The sequence below is a fragment of the Desmodus rotundus genome, chromosome 6 (assembly GCF_022682495.2).
Source record: "Desmodus rotundus isolate HL8 chromosome 6, HLdesRot8A.1, whole genome shotgun sequence".
NCBI lineage: Eukaryota > Metazoa > Chordata > Mammalia > Chiroptera > Phyllostomidae > Desmodus > Desmodus rotundus.
Window position 1 is genome coordinate 159,103,874 of NC_071392.1, and position 15,247 is coordinate 159,119,120.

The window sequence follows — 15,247 nt, forward strand, 5'->3', positions numbered from 1 at the left end:
CCCCCTTTCCTGGTTGGAAGCCAAGAGAACAGCCCGTCCCTCGGGCTGAGGGATGGTGACTGGCCTCCAGGGTGTTAGACCAGAGCTGCAGCCCTGGCCTTGGCTGTTCCTCGGTTTCCCCTAGTGTACAGTGTGGAATCTCCAGGGTGCTGAGGACAAGCATGCTGCCCACCTCTGTGACCCCAACAGGAGCCTGTGGCACTATCCTCATCACTGCCAGCTCCCACCACCAGCAGCCACCACGGGACAGTGCCAGGAACTGTCCCGTCCCCCCGCACCCCCCACCACCTGCATCCCTTCTGTGCCCAGTGGTGTGGCCACAGCCCAGCACATCCAGCGGCTTCCTGAGGACGGGCCTGGGCTGGCTGTGGGGGCCTGGTGAGGAATGTTGAAAGAGCAGAAGACGTTTATTACGTTTCCCTTTCCCTCCAATCAAGTTCCAGACGGGAAACCCCGGCAGTGGCTCGGCTCGGGGACCCACTGCACAGTGCGGGCGGGCAGGGTTCTGCCTCTAGGCATCGGCCACCTCGAGCAGCTGGTAGTCCAGGATGGTGTCCTGCCCCTGGAACTTGAAGTACCCGTGGAACTTCCTCTTCTGAAGCAGGAGGGGGAACCAATAGCTGTCATCTGGCCACATGTTGGCGAAGGGGATCCGGTCCAGTGGGAACCACTGAGGCCGCATCTCTGGGGCGGGTGGGAAGAGCGGGGCTGACTATCAGTGGAGACTTAGACCGGCTTTCCCAGGGCGCCTGCTGCACAGTGTGTGAGGGGCTGTGATGGGAATCCTCCCGACTGCAGGGCAGAGTGGGAGGTGGGGCAGGGTGTCCGTGCCCTCGGACTCACCGTCGCTCTCCGTGGGGGTCCCGTGGACGCTGTCTGCACGGAAGATGTGCACGTCCATCTGCTCAGGCTCGCCTGCGAACTCGAACAGGATGTGGCCCGCCTTGTGCAGCGTGTCCGCGGTCACGCCACACTCCTCCTGCAGCTCCCTGGGGAGAGGGCCACAGCTAGAGCACGGCCCGTCCGAGCAGAGCCTGGGCGCAGCGCCGGAGGACTCGGAATGAGCGTGTGGGCCCGTGAGCGTGGCCAGGGAGCTGCGGCACGACGCGGGCTGGGCCGCAGGAGGGGTCCCCACCCTGCAGGGCTTTGCAGTTACCTGGACCTTTTAGGGCTGGCTGCTTCTGAGGTCTGGGGAGGGGTGAGGGTTGTGACGGCGCTGGTTTGGGGCAAGGACTCACTGGCCAGCACGTCCTGGGACCCCGCGGCAACCCTGGCCTGGCTGGACTCTGCTGCTTGGCCGCTCCTGGGAGGAGGCTGGTAGAGCCGGGAACCCCTGCAGGCTGCCAGAACCTGAGCTGGGAACCAGAACCAGAGCCTTCCCACAGGAGGGGTTGTCCTTCCCCGCCTCACGCCGAGCACAGCGCCGCCATGCAGGCTGCTGCTGTTCTAACCTCTGTTCTGACAAGGAGACCCCTTGCCCCTGCAGCATCACCTCTGTGGTTGATGGGACGCTCTGCCCTGCCTCAGTTGGCCCCCTTTCTGGTCTGTTCTGTCCTCAGGACCACTGCTTACATGTTCCAGGGACAGCCCCTGTGGATACCCCGTCCAAGAACAAGCATCCTGTACAGCCCCACCTGCTGGAGGAGGCCCCAAAGTGCAAAGGATCGTGAACCTCTGAGGGTACGGGAGACCTTTGTCATAAAGCTGTCAGCCTGCAGGGTTCTGTGCTCTGGGGTGAGGTCAGGACAGAGGAGAGGAGTGAGGTCATGGGCTGGGCAGCTGCCGGGGGGCCACTGGTGGCCCAGTGCGGCATCCGGTCAGCTGTGCCGAGCTTGGTCATTCATCTGCCAGCCTGTGATGCAGGCACTGGACAGAGCGGGAGAGGAATGGCATCCTGGCTGCACCACCTGTCACAGGACTTGGTGTGTGACACAGGTGGCACCAGTATGGAGGGACACATGGTCTTTCAGTGAGCGGTGCTGTCAGCCGCACAGCCGTCACACAGAGGGCCCCACAGCGCTGGCCTTCCCACCGCGTTAGGACAGCGAGCTTGGGACAGGCAAGCACTTCTTAGAGGGACGTGGAAAATGGCAGCCGTAAAGAAAAACCCTTGTGTGTGGGGTTACACGCAAACCACAGATGTTTGCTTACCAAAGTGTCGCTAAAAGACGCGCAAAGGGAAGAATCACCCTTGTCTTCTCCTCAGCCGCCACGTGAGGGAGAATCGAGAGTGGAGTAAGTATTTAAAGTGTTGAGAGGAAACACCCACCACCCCAGAATCCGGTACCCTGTGAGACAGCCCTTCACAGGGGAGGGAGGAACAAAGGCTTTCTCAAACAGAAGTCCAGGGGCTTCATGGCCCGCCTGGTGAGAAGACAAGTGCGGGCTGGGAGCGTAGGTCCGCACGAAGACAAGAGCACCGAGGAAGGAACGCGTCGAGGCAACGTTTTATTTCCGTCATCCCAACTGCTCCCACAGACGGAAGTCTGAAACAGCGGCAGCGCCACGCCCGCTCGTGCGTGTATCCCGTGCTGCTGTGACTCGTCCGTGACGGCCGCGGCCCAGGGACGGGCGGGGAGCGGAGGGGTCTCGGTGCGAAGCCGTCTGGGCACCGGGACTTGGATTAGATGTCAGTGGATTACAAACGCTGGGGCGAGCACTAGCGCGGGTGGGAGGGGGACAGTGAGACGCTGAGCAAGATGATGGATCGTGTGAAATGCTCAGCGGAAGCCACCGAAGGCGGGAGAACGTGGAGGACCAGAGGAGGCACAGGAACGGACATGGTGGACGGCAACGGAATCAGCGATCGCCCCGCACGCCAGTGGTCAGAGCACCAGTTCAGAGCCTGTCAGAGTGGGTCGGAAAGCAGGACCCAGCTACGTGTTGTCTACAAGGCACACCCGTTAAATGTACAGATTCAAAATATAAGGACTAAACAATATAGAGTGTGACATACCGATTAAAAGTAAATGGATGGAATGCTGGCTGGCATGGCTCAGTGGATTGAGCGCCAGCCTGCAAACCGAAGGGTCGTGGGTTCGGTTCCCAGTCAGGGCACATGGCTGGGATTTGGAAAGCAGACTCCTGCGTCTGCGGGCCCCTTCAGGGAGCACAGCTAGCCTGGAACGCTGCCACTATCCACTGTGACAGACTGACTCAGAGGCTCCCCCTAGGGGAGTTCCCCCAGGAAGGGGGCACACGGGCACCGGCTGTGCAAGGCTGTCCTGGCAGAACAGGGTGCAGACACACCTTGGGGCATTTGTAACTGGAACGCCGCAGGGCCGTGAGGTGGCAGACCGCTCCTCCATGCAGAGGGAACACCGGGCGGAGCCCAGACGCAAAGGCCTATCCTGTGTGATGCTGCCTACAGGACGGGCCAACGCCACCCACTGTGACAGAAGTCAGGGTGCAGGCTGCCTGGAGAGCAGCGACCAGTGCCTAAACACCCCGCGGAAGGCCTGCCCTCTCCCATAGACTCGGTGTGCCTCCTCTCAAACTTGGCTGATGAAGTGTCTTAGTCCTGGCTCACGGAGCGCTTCTAGGGGACAGAGGGCAAAGGACTCAATGACTAGAAACGACAGTGCTGTGGAGGAAACACACGGGGCGAGATTTATCTGGAAAGCCATCTGGAAGGCTGAGAAGGGGTCTGCACGGCGAGCCAGGAGGAGCAGGGGGGAGGGTTACAGCTTGGGGTGTCCTAGGGACAGACAGTGTCGGAAGGGAGAGGAGCAGAGGTGGGACTGCCCTGCTCCAGCTAGAAAGAGGAAGCCAGGACTTTTCAACCCGAGCTGCAAACACAGCAGCTTCCCAAACGTGTCCTGAAAACCACCACGGCCCGGCAGGCAGCCGCTAACACGCCCTGAGCACTACACAGCAGCTTCCCAAACGTGTCCTGAAAACCACCACGGCCCGGCAGGCAGCCGCTAACACGCCCTGAGCACTCCGTGCGGGGCACCGCCAGCCCCTTTATCTGCGCTGTCTCCCCAAGTCTGTGCAACAATCCTGCGCGGTGGGTACTGCTGTTCTTCCTACTTCGTAGGTGAAGAAACTGAGGCTCAAAGGTTAGGCGCCTGCTCCAGGTCATGGGGCTCCAAGTGGTGAAACCAGGGGCCTGGCTCTGCAGCCGGGATCCGTACCCCTGGGGAAGCTGGTCCTGTGGTCAGGCTCACCCCTCCCTCACCTCTTGGCCCCGTCCTCGATGGTCTCTCCCTCTTCAACTTTGCCCCCGAAGCCATTCCACCGGCCGGCGCCGAAGCCCCGTTTCTTCATGCCCAGGAGAACTCGCTCAGGCTGCACCACCAGCACCAGGGTGTAGAGCCTGGAGGCGCCCATGGAGCCCTTGGGTTCTAGGAGGAAGGCAAGGGGTGTCAGGATGGGCGGGGTAGGACAAAATGGCAGCCGAACTACAACCCGGAAGAGACGGCTGACGTCAAAACAGGGAACACCAATCATGGGTTGCCACTTTGTTAATTTGCTAATTTTGTGGCTGATTGGCATTTCTTCCTCCGCGGAGGCTAAGAAAACCTTTCAAGGGGGCCGGGTCAGTGGGACTTGGGCGCGGATAGGTGTGAATGGAAGCCCGCGTCCCGCGGCCGGGCGGGACGGGAGCGTGCTCCGGAAGGCAGAGAGGGGGAGCTGCTGGTAATTCCCCAGCTCTGCACGTGTGGCTGGCCTGCCCCTGAGCACCTGGTCTGGGGTAGAAAGCAGGTCCGGTAGTGGCCCATCTTCCCCTCTCGGCTCCCAGCACCGGCTGGTCCTGCTCCGCGTGTCCGCACCAGCAGGGGCGGTCCAGTCCCCGCGCTCGCTCGGCACCAATATAAGCACTGGCTCATCCGATGGCTCTCTGAACCCCCTCCCGGACGCCCTGGCCTCCTGCTCACCTGCTCCCTCTTCCTCAGGTGCCCCGGGTGCCCGACTTCCGACGTACCTGAACAGCGTTCCCCGCGCGCTCTCCCCACCCGCACGCCGCCTCTGGGGGGCGTGGCCTAGGGCCGGAAGCGGAGCTGGCACTTCCGGTGGCGCGAGCGGGTCGGCACCCATGGCGGGGTAGGCCGCGCTGGGGCGTGCGGCCGTGCAAATGCGGCGTTTATGGGGCGCCTGCTGCAAGCACGCAGGGGGCGGGAGTGGCCGGGGGCGCACCCCAGGCGTCCTCGTCCGAAGGGACGCAGAGCCCACCTCCGCCGTAGCCGGGACTCAGTCCGCCCGGCTCGGTGCCGGGAGGAGGACTACGCACTCGGGGCGGACAGTCGGCGAGGCTCCGGGGAGCGAGGGGCGGGCAGAGAGCTGTACAAGGTTTTAGGAAGAGGATGGGGCAGACGAGGTGGCCCTGCAGGTGGAGGCGAAGCTGGCAGGCCTGAAGGCTGAGGCGCAGAGCTCCTGAGAGAGGGGAGGTTGATGTGGCGGAATCCGGGATGCGGGTGGGGGTGGAGGCGGTCAGCTGCCCAGTCAGGGGGATAGGTTTGCGTGACCCCAGTATCCACCCCTCCCCCCGGCCACTGGGCGTGATTCTGGCGCCCAGGACCCCTTTAGTGTGAAGTTTGGGCGTCGCGGCTCAGTCCGCACACCTGCTTTCTGGCTGTGGCTTTGTCAGGTGGCCTCCTCTCCTGGGCCCCGTGCCCCATCTCTAAAAACGCGCGGGTTGCACCGAGGGCCTCACCGAGTTCAGGACTTCTGGGTATGTGATGCCAGCCTGCCTGCCCCCTTTCTCTCATCAGGTCCTGGAAGCTGGCGTGCGCTGCCCTTGGGCGTCACGGCTTCCACACTTCTGTGAGTCACTACAGGACTCGGACTGGCGCCGAGCACCTGTGGCTGATGCGGCAGTTGAAGGACCCGTTCGTGAAGGCTGCGAAGGTGGAGAGTTACCGGTGTCGAAGCGCCTTCAAGCTTCTGGAGATGGATGCAAAGCACCGGATCCTGCGGCCCGGCCTCCGGGTATTAGACTGTGGGGCAGCCCCTGGGGCATGGAGCCAGGTGGCTGTGCAGAGGGTCAACGCAGCAGGCACAGGTGGGGACTCCTGCGGATCTTAGGGCCAGTCTGTAGAGCCATGAGCCCGAGGACACGGAGCGGCTGAGGTCTTTTTTTTTTTTTTTTTTTTTTTTACTTAATGTCCATAACAGCACCGTGGGGGTTTCTAGGTCCTGGTCCCTGAAGCCCTCTGTCTCCTCAAGGTCCCTCTGGGGCTGCTCTGCTCTCACAGCTGGGGCTCCAGGTTCTCACCTCTGGCTCAGCTGGAGGGACCTCCTTGCTTTTATCTTTCATATTTTCAGGTTTTTCAAAGGTTTTTTAAATAAAAACTTTATTTCTTTTTAGAGAGAGGGGAAGGGAGGAAGGGAGAAAGTGAGGGAGAGGAACATCCATGTGTAAGAGATATTTTCATCGGTTATCTCTCACACCCCCCCCACTGGGGACCCAGCCCACAACCCAGGCGTGTGCCCTGCCTAGGAATAGAACTGGCGACCTTTCAGTTTGCAGGCTGGTGCTCAATCCGCTAAGCCATACCAGTTGGAACTTTTTATTAAAAAAATGTATAAAAAAGGTTCTTCTGATTAAAAAACAGGTAAACCAACACCCACACAACTTAGAAAATGATGTCATCCTTTTGAACAGGTGCTGGTGGTACTGTCACCTCATCTGGGCATTGGGTCGCAACGCTACGTGAGGGTTCTCGCTACCTGTACTTCCTGCTGTAGCGTCCGACGGTCCTGTGCGCACTGGTGTGCGTTAGTGTGACACTCGTGGTGGCTCTCAAAGGCCTCTCCCGGACACCTGGGAGCGGGACGCTGGTGCCGGTTCTCCCCATGAGGTCACTGACAGTCAGGGAGTATAGTGACCAGCAGGGGGCACAGCGCTGGGCCTGCCCAGCAGCCCTGCTGTGTGGCTGGGGTGCCACAGGGGCCTAAGAACAGCGCGCGGAAACTGTGCTTTCAGTTCCACTACTTGCTGACCAGTGAATGGAGTGGGGTCCGAAAATTCACTGGCACCACTGGCCTATCCAGAGACCTAACTCCAGTGGCTCCCCTTCCCCAAGGGCTCTTTGGGAGAAGCAGGAGGACGGCCAAGTTTAACTTGCTTTCTTTTTCTCCCAGAAGTCGCCCAACTGCACCCACAGCCATTTGCTTGTAGTGGCCGCTCCCTGAGGTGGTAACGTGGGGTGATGCGGAAATAGGCCACCGTGCGTGACACGAGATGCGCGGTGTCCCGCTTTCCCGGGCTGAGAAGGCAGAGTTTTAGCCTTTGCGAATTGAGGTGCTCTGCAAAGTCCGCGCACGTCTAATCTTTACGTAGGAATAAAACACATTTCCCTTCTTCCCTCTGTGGAGCAGCCTTTTTACTAAACAGACTGAACTAACAAATCTGTGACTGCCCTTAACTTATCAGCCCTGACATATGCCAGCAGAATGAACTCTGAGTAGGGAGGTGACGCAGGGAGGGGACGCTAGGGCTTGTGAGGGTCGGGGCCTTTGCAGCCCCAGAGCAAAGGGAGGGAGGCTGGGGACAGCAGCGTGCAGGCTAAGGGTCTCGTTTTAGGTAAAGTGAAACAATGACACCTCTTTACTTCACAACTGGTGGCACTGTAGTTCGGGCAAGGTATCTGTTTTGGACCTTATTCTGTATTTGTACTTTCCCCCAAATCTTGACTTCTGTCTAATGAAAGAATTTGGCTGAAGCTGCAGAATGGATTTGTTGATGTATCCAGAGGCACTTTAGTGTATCATTTCCTATTTCAGTTTATCAAAAGAGCACTGGGAGATGAGGAGGAGCGCAGCCTCAGGGAATGGGATGAAATGAAATCTGAGGCAGTCGCTCCGCCTCTCTGGGCCTTAGGTTCCTCAGATGCAGAGTGAAGGACCACCACTGCCCCACGCGTGTTCTTGGAGGATGTACACAAAGTGGGAAAGGGCCCCTGTCCGCCTCTTTGCATATCAGCTCTTTTCCTTGATCCTGATTCTTTGTTTCGTTACTTTGCTGCGCGTATTTTTTGGGAAGAGTCAGGGTGTAAATAAATAATTCATTAACTGTTTCTCCCTTAGATCCCAGCAGCCCTGTTGGCTTCGTGCTTGGGGTAGATCTTCTTCACATATCACCCCTGGGAGGAGCAACTTTTTTGTGCCCTGCTAATGTGACTGACCCAAAAACCTTCCAGAAAATCCAAGAACTGCTTCCTGGTGGGACAGCAGATGTCATTCTGAGTGACATGGCACCCAATGCCACAGGGATCCGGGGCCTGGATCACGACAGACTCATTGGACTGTGCTTGTCCCTTCTGGACATGGTTCCAGAGATCTTGCACCCTGGGGGGTCATTCCTTTGTAAAACCTGGGCTGGAAGTCAAAGCCATCGGCTGCAGAAGAGACTGATGGGGGAGTTCCAGAACACCCGGACGCTGAAGCCTGAAGCCAGCAGGAAAGACTCTGCAGAGGTGTACATCTTGGCCACCCAGTACCGCGGGGCAAAAGGGTCTGGGAAGGGCTGAGCTTTCCTCCACTGTTGCTGGTCCTTCTCCCTGCGAGTGCATGCCGGACACGTGGGGACCCTTTTTTCTAAAACTGAAAAGAGAACAACACTATACTCAGTGGCCATGATAAACCACCGCCCATCACATGACTTGTGAAGAGGGCATTTTGGTGAGAAAGAGAGGGAAGACTGGCTGGGAGGGTAGAACTGAAATGCAGGAGGCGTAGCTGGAGAGAGAGACCCACGCCCCCCTGCACGTTCTCACCCTGCAGACTTAGCCAGTTACCAGCAACGGGTGCCGCCTGCGTTCCAGGAGCAGCGCAGGTTTCAGTTGTGGTTTTGGTCCTACAGTATAACAGAAAAGTCTGAAATTTCAGTCTGGAATTGATTCCTATCTGTCCGGTGAATGGTCTGGAAAGACATCCATTCTTCCAGCAGCGAGAATTCCCAGGGCAATTAGGGAAGGAGTTTGGTATGAATTTCTGCCTGGGGTAGGTGTGCTTTGGGTTTTGCTGGAGTCTACGTTGCTGTAACATGCGGGCTCCCCAGACCATAAAGGTAATTAATTGCCTCTGCGAGCAGCGGTGCAGTGTGTTCGTGTGTTTCCTTTCACTCCTCAGGACTCCATGCTGCTCCATAAGACAACGTAGGCTGTATCATCTGAAGGGATGGCTATGCCTCTAAGTTTGATTTTGTAACAAGTGTAATAGTGTCTTCAAAACTGTTTCCCCCCAGAAGTTTACTGACTGTAGCGATGATCGAATCCCAAGGACCCAGGAGTCTCCCTCCGGGCCTGGGGCTTAGTCTGGCTGCCCAAAGGGCAGTGCTGGACTGAGTTCCAGTTTTCAACTAATTTCACGTAGGAGTCCAGACAGCGCGCCATCCTGCCTCCACGACAGGCTCCCCTTCCTGGTCCCGTGCGTTGGTGCGGGGGGGGGGTACCCCACGAACGTGTGTTTCGTCCTCAGGAAGAAGGGGATTCGGTGCAGGCCCCGGGCCGCAGTGGGGCGGGTGGCCAGGAGGAGAAGGACTCGCGTCCCTGGACAGATCTAGGCTGCTGTCCTTGCGGGGGACAGTGGGCAGTGCTGGCTGTGACCCGGAGAAGGGGGCGCAGGCGCACGGCACTTCGCTGTACGCAGGCGCCCTGCGGGGAGGGAAGGAAGTACGGCGGCAGCTGGATCTCGGCAACGGCAGCGTGCCGAGGTTTGGCGGTGCCATTCCACACAATACGACGCGGACGGCCGCCCCGGCAGTCCCAGGGGTGCCCCGTGGGGTCAGCGCCCCGTCGCACGGGTACCGGGGGGAGAGGACAGGGGAGCCCGCGGACCCGTGGGTCAGCGCGGAACCCGCAGGGCCGCGGGGCAGAGACCGGCGCTGCACGGCCGGCCGCGCCGCGGTCTCGCGAGAGCTCAGCCGCTCGTCTCGCGATAGGCGGGCAGAGAGGAGGGAGATCTGAGCTGCGACTGCGGCGGCGGGCTGACAGGGCCGGTACGCTGAGGGCCGGTGAGCTGAGGGCCGAGGCCGGGGGGCACCGGGAGGGCCGGGCTGAGCTGGGGGGCCGGGTGTCGGGAGGCTGGGGGCCGAGGAGGGCGGGCGGGCCGCCGGGGGTCGGGGCCCGGGCCGGGCTGCCTGTGAGGCCAGGCTGGGCGCCGCCCCCTCCGTCGTCTCGGGGCTCCGACTCGGCGGCCCCCGCGCGCCCCCTCCCGTGTCTCTGTGTCCCCCCCGCGTCCCCGCGTGCCTCCCACGACCCCTCTCACCTCTCCTCTGTCCCTGTCCCCTCCGCCGCGCCCCGGCCCGCGTCCCCCTGCTCCCTGCCGTCCCTCCGCGCCCGGGCCAGTCCGAGCCCCGTGCTCGCCGCGCCCCCGGAGGCCCCCCGGCTTCCCTCCGGGAGAAGGAGCCGCCGGACACGGCCGGTGTCCTCGAGGCTGGCGTGCCACGGGGCAGGGTCCTCGGGAGGCGCCCCCGGGCCGTCGGGGCCCGTCGCCTGCGCTTCCTCGGGGGAGGCGTAGGGGTCGCTGCGGCTCCGCGGCCGGGTGGGCGGGGACGCGCCGGTGGCCGGCCGCCGGGGCCGGCGTGCTGCCCGCGGGGTGCGCGCCGGGAAGACGGCGAAAGCGCGCGGGGCCGGCCCGGCGGCGGGGTGCGGACCGCCGGGCGGGTTCGGTGCGTCTCCCCGCGCGCCGCTCGGCTCGCCGAGGAGCAGGCGCCTGGGCCCGGCGGGCGCAGCGCAGGCCCGGAGGGGTTGGGCCGCTGCAGGAGGCGGGCCTGCGTCCGGGCGGTGGCCCGTGGCCCGTCCCGACGGGGTGGGCGTCTCGAGAGAGGGCGGGCTGGCCACCTTCCCCGTCGTGGGGCGGCAGGTGTGGCCCGCGCCGGTCCCGCCCTCCCTTCCCCTCCGCCGTCCACGGAGAGCGAAGGGCGGGGTCGCGCGGGCGGGGTGGCAGCCGGGGCTGTGCGCGCGCGCTGCCGAGGCGCCTGCGGGGTGGGGAGCTCAGAATCAGGGTCCGCACCTGGTGTTTCCTTCCTGGGGGGTGCGGGGGGTGCTCTCAGTCTGACACGTGGGGGAGATCTGCGGGAGCCAGCCCGGCCTAAGGGGCAAACGGCCCCCACCTGCGGGAAGGCGGCCTTTGCTGTTAACTGCCTGGGGCGCTGCGCCCGGCGGGGCCGGTGGCGCTCGCTGTGAGGCCAGCAGCAGCGCGGGTTCCGGGGTTCTTGGCAGGTTCTTGGCTGCTGCCGGTCCTCACTTTTGGGCGTCGGCTGGGAAGCACAGCCAGCCTGTGGAGCCACGCGGACCCGGGGTTCCAGGCTCAGCGCTGTCACTTAAAAAAAGATTTTATTTATTCTCAGAGAGAGGGGAAGGGAGGGAGAAGGAGAGGAGAGAAACATCCACCAGCTGCCTGCCACACGCCCCCAACTGGGGACCCGGCCTGCAACCCCGCACACGCCCAACCCCCGACTGGGAGTCCATCCAGCGCCCTTTGGTTCACAGGACGGCGCCCAGCCCGCTGAGCCCCGCCAGCCAGGGCTCTGTCCCCTCCTGAGATGTCTCGTGTCAGAGCACGCGCAGCACAGCGCAGACTGGGGGGGGCAGTCGCCGCGGCTGCCCCCGAAGACTTTTCCCTGCAGGATGCTGTGGCCTGCGGTGTGTTTGCTCATCGCAGCGCACCCGTGGGGAAACCTGGGCTCCAGGGGTCTTGGGGCCAGCGAATGTCAAGCCACTTTCTTTTTGGTACTTACTTGGTTGAAAATAGTAGTGACTTGTTAAGGTCATTATTTAAAAGTTAGCATTGCTGTGGCCATCGTCATCCTTATGGCCAGTGTGCCCAGCAGCTGGGCTTTGGGTGTGGGCGTCAGTGGGAGACGTGCCGCCCGTCTGCTGAGCCCCTTCTCCTGGGGGCGGTCTGTCCATCCTGGTGGGGGGCAGGCCCCCACTCTGACGGCGGCTCGGTGGCATGCTGGCTTTTTATGTCTCTTATTTCGTCTCTGGTAAGTCAGCAGCCTGGGCTCCCAGTTAGTGCCGAAGAATGTGATTATGGGCCCTGGAGTGTTATGGAGGGAGTGATAGGGCAGTGGGCTCCTTGGGCAGCTGGCAGGGCTGCACCCGTGTGGCAGGGATCGCCGTGACCCTCCCCTGTCTTCCTCCAGAGAGACGTGGCCATGGACGATCTGGGGGAGAACACCACTGTCCTGTCCTCCCTGAGGTCCCTGAACAACTTCATCTCTCAGCGGATGGAGGGCGGGGCCGGGTTGGACTTGCCCGCCTCTGCCCCAGGCTCTCTGCAGCTGCAGTACCAGCAGAGCATGCAGGTGAGTGTCCTTGTGGCAGGAGCGGGGGCCTCTGGGTGAGGATGCCCTTCCTGAGTTGGGGTGGCTCCAGTTCCAGGGAGTACAGCTGAGTGCCCTGGGTTGGGAGAGGGGTCTCTCAGGGAGAGACCCCTGCCTGCAGATAGGCCGGTTGCTGTCCATACACAGCAGGTCCTCGAATCCAGGTGTTTCACGCTAATGCTGACGGGATGCCCTAGGAGCTCACCTTTCATTTAGCTCTGTTAGCCTGCAGTAAAACTGGGTTCGCTACAGGTCGTGGCTCCAGTCATGGTCCCTGTGGCTGACGGCAGGTGGAGGCAGTGTTTCTCGGCCAGGAGGCCAGCTGGCTGTCTTCCAGGCCTCTAGGGGAGTCTTCACAGTTTGGGGAAGGTGGCCGGGAGCCACGGCCTGGCCCTGAGCTGTCCCGGCTTTCAGGCCTGATTTAGCAGCAGCACACGGCCGGTCGGGCGCCCTGTGTGGGCTCCCGCCAGTGAGCTCGCAGCACTGGTGACGGGATTGGAGAGCTGGTCCACTCGTCTAATGGGGGAAAACCCAGACTGCCTGGGAGTGCGGGCACCAACTGTCCCGCCAGCTGCCGGCTCCCTTGAAGGGTGACACATGGGAAGGCTGTGTGTAAACACAGGGTCTTGGTCAGCCTGGCAGGAAAGCCGGGTTGGTGAGCGAGGTTTGGGTGTGTCACGGGCCACCGTGGGCAGATCTCAGCTTCTGTGTGCCATGGGCTGGCTTGCGCAGTTTTACTCTGGGGACGGTGTCATTTCACTCTCTTCCAAGTTCCTGGCGGTGCCCAGGGCAGACGCAGTTGTGTGGGGGTCGGGGCTCCTGAAGGACTTCAGCTTCTACAGGATGTGGGGTCAGTCCCAGTGGGTGGGGACCACTGGGTCTGCATAGGGACAGGGGTGGCGCCCGCAGGCTTGCCCAGGCCCCTGCCACTCTGCACTGACCACTGCTGCAAGCCATCGCGCCTGTCCTGCCGTGTTCTCCTTTTCTGCGAGCAGCACGTGCGGCTGGAGCTGACTGACAGCGATGTCCTGTGCGGGACGCCGCTTCCTGTGCCCCGGGAGCCCCAGGAGTGTGTGCGTCCCTCCCCGAGTCACCGAGTCACCTTGTGTGTGCTAGGGCACCCGGTGGCTCACCGCCCTTTTTTGGCGAGGGCTGTTCTTTATTCTGAAATAAGGGTTTTTATTTTGGTTTTTGGTGTTAAACACGTTGGTGTGAAATACCAGTGGTAATAGATTGTGCTTAGTTTTTGTCATCCTTGCCCACTGGTCGAAAGGAGTTAGAAGTTAGAAGTTCACTGATGCAAATGCTGGGACCTTCTGGCCTCTGTGTCAGGACTGTAGACTCCAGAATTTTGGAGGTCCCGGCTCTCACCCAGCTAGTGCCGCAGGGTCAGTGACGGAGTGGCACAGCCAGACGCTGCTGGTTCGAGACCTGTCATGCGCTTTCCTGCCGCGCTGCCTCCAGCTGCAGGCCTGGGCAGCCTGGAGGCGGGGATGAGTATCGCTTCCCCAGCAGTCCCTTCCTCCCTCCTCTCATTAAGGGTCCTGTTTTCGTTGGAAAGTGTTGATGGTTTGCTTTGCTACAACACGTGTGTGTGTAAATATAAAAGTGATGTTTCGGTTTCTTCTCTTCAAATGCAGTCAGTGTTCCAGGAAGATGTGGCCACGGATCCCGTGTCTCTGGGACTCCAGGTCCCTGTGTGGTGGCACCCCCTGGAGCTGGAGTGCTACATCCTTTGGAGAAGCCGGGCCCCCTGCAGACCCAGAGACCAGGAAGGCCAGATGTAGGAGGGAGGGCAGAGTTAGGGCCTCCCCGTGTCAGCAGATGGGAAGGGACCTGAGGGAAATATCTGAGGGCTGAAGGCAGCGTGGACTGGGCCCCACCGCATGGGTGGGTGGAGAAAATGCCTCTTCTCTGGCCAGATTTCTCATCCTGGCACTGTTGACATTTCAGGATGGATTCTTTGATTTGCAGAACTTCCCTGTGCATTTAAAGGTGTTTGGCAATGTCCCTGGCCTCTACCCACTAGATGCCAGCAGTGAACATACTACTGTCTCCTCTTGTGACTGTCCACAGTGTCTCTGGACATTGCCAAGTGTCCCTGACTGGAGCGGGAGCCACATGCTCTAGTCGGTGCTTCCCTAACCTTGATGTGCGTACGAGTCCCCTGGGACTGCGCTTACAAGACAGATTCTGATTCAGTGTCTCTGGGGTGTGTCCCAAGACTCAGCTCGCCTGCATGGTGCCCAGGAGGTGCTGTGCACTGGACTGCAGGCCATTCCTGGAGTGGCCAGACGCTAGCCCACCTGCAGAAGAAGCCCGTATAGTCAGTGATTCTTTGAAACTGGTTCGTGTGTCTTCTGAGGCCCTTTAAGGCTTGAACTCTACTTACCTGCCGTCAGGGGGAGACAGACTTCTAAGCTGTATCCTGGTGGGCCACACTCTCCCACTTAATCGAACACTGATGAGGTACTGTGGCAATGAGCTTTTGCACACGAAATGAAGATCTCAAATTAGTAATGTTAAGACGGGGAGAGGACCTAGGTGAGCCTTTCAAACGTGGGTTGAGATGAGACCGAGAGGTCGGAGGTGCAGAGCAAGAGAGGGATCTGCACATGGGAGGTGCTGCCTGGCTGGCCCTGGAGCTGGAGAGGACCGTGTGGTGGGGCGTGTGGGTGGCCTTCAGGAGCTGCAGTGGCCCAGGGCTGATAGCCAGCGAGGCAGTGGGGGGGACTTCTGTCCTGCAGCTGTGGGAGGTAGGAGAGGGTCCCGAGGCCCAGATGTGAACTCGGCCCCGCTGACGTTGAGTCAGCTGTGAGACTCTGCTACGAGGGCCCAGCCTGTGCCTGGCTTCCTGGCCCGCGGGACCGATAGCTCCTGTGACCGGAGTGTTCTGCTGCTAAGTTTGGTGACTTGTGACGCAGCAACGGGAAACCCTTTTTTTTTAAGGTGCCGTCTTTTTTTCAGACAGGC

The 15,247-nt window shown here is 61.0% G+C and overlaps 3 protein-coding genes across 9 annotated transcripts in view; 2 read left to right on the plus strand and 1 right to left on the minus strand.

Moving 5' to 3' along the window:
* Positions 1–388: 388 nt before the first annotated feature.
* NUDT1 (nudix hydrolase 1) lies at positions 389–4,985 on the minus strand. Of its 3 annotated transcripts, none has more exons than XM_024576967.3 (4): positions 4,928–4,985; positions 4,181–4,346; positions 844–989; positions 389–684 (listed from the first exon to the last, which is right to left on the minus strand). In XM_024576967.3, exons 2-4 carry the CDS (start codon positions 4,330–4,332, stop codon positions 512–514), a joined length of 471 nt encoding a protein of 156 aa, XP_024432735.2. In that variant the 5' UTR covers positions 4,333–4,346; positions 4,928–4,985; the 3' UTR covers positions 389–511. The 3 variants fall into 3 exon arrangements, with proteins under 3 accessions (XP_024432735.2, XP_024432734.2, XP_024432736.2); XM_024576966.3 differs by having other exon boundaries at positions 4,881–4,969; XM_024576968.4 differs by lacking the exon at positions 4,928–4,985 and adding an exon at positions 4,687–4,862.
* Positions 4,958–9,036, plus strand: MRM2 (mitochondrial rRNA methyltransferase 2). Of its 2 annotated transcripts, none has more exons than XM_053926028.1 (3): positions 4,958–5,046; positions 5,715–6,004; positions 8,032–9,036. In XM_053926028.1, the coding sequence occupies exons 1-3, from the start codon at positions 5,039–5,041 to the stop codon at positions 8,472–8,474; spliced, it is 741 nt and encodes a 246-aa protein (XP_053782003.1). In that variant the 5' UTR covers positions 4,958–5,038; the 3' UTR covers positions 8,475–9,036. The 2 variants fall into 2 exon arrangements, with proteins under 2 accessions (XP_053782003.1, XP_053782004.1); XM_053926029.2 differs by lacking the exon at positions 4,958–5,046 and adding an exon at positions 5,070–5,390.
* Positions 9,037–9,580: 544 nt separating this feature from the next.
* The window catches only part of MAD1L1 (mitotic arrest deficient 1 like 1), a 176,071-nt gene continuing 170,404 nt past the window's right edge, over positions 9,581–15,247 (plus strand). Inside the window, exons 1-2 of one of the 4 annotated variants that reach the window (XM_053926021.2) lie at positions 9,581–9,958; positions 12,095–12,256. In XM_053926021.2, coding sequence (XP_053781996.1) covers positions 12,107–12,256 — 150 coding nt within the window. In that variant the 5' untranslated portion in view covers positions 9,581–9,958; positions 12,095–12,106. Of the gene's footprint in view, positions 9,959–10,596; positions 10,616–12,094; positions 12,257–15,247 lie in introns of those variants that run through there. The other 3 variants (XM_053926019.2, XM_053926018.2, XM_053926020.1) reach the window with 3 other exon arrangements.

Bases quoted from the DNA above. Each gene is read 5' to 3' on its own strand.
- NUDT1 (XM_024576967.3), bottom strand. From the start codon at position 4,332: ATGGGCGCCTCCAGGCTCTACACCCTGGTGCTGGTGGTGCAGCCTGAG. The intron at 990-4,180 runs GTGAGGGAGGGG...CCCTCTCCCCAG, and splicing joins ATCGAGGACGGGGCCAAGAG to GGAGCTGCAGGAGGAGTGTG. The intron at 685-843 runs GTGAGTCCGAGG...CACCCGCCCCAG, and splicing joins GACCCCCACGGAGAGCGACG to AGATGCGGCCTCAGTGGTTC.
- MRM2 (XM_053926028.1), top strand. The intron at 6,005-8,031 runs GTGGGGACTCCT...TTTCTCCCTTAG, and splicing joins GGTCAACGCAGCAGGCACAG to ATCCCAGCAGCCCTGTTGGC.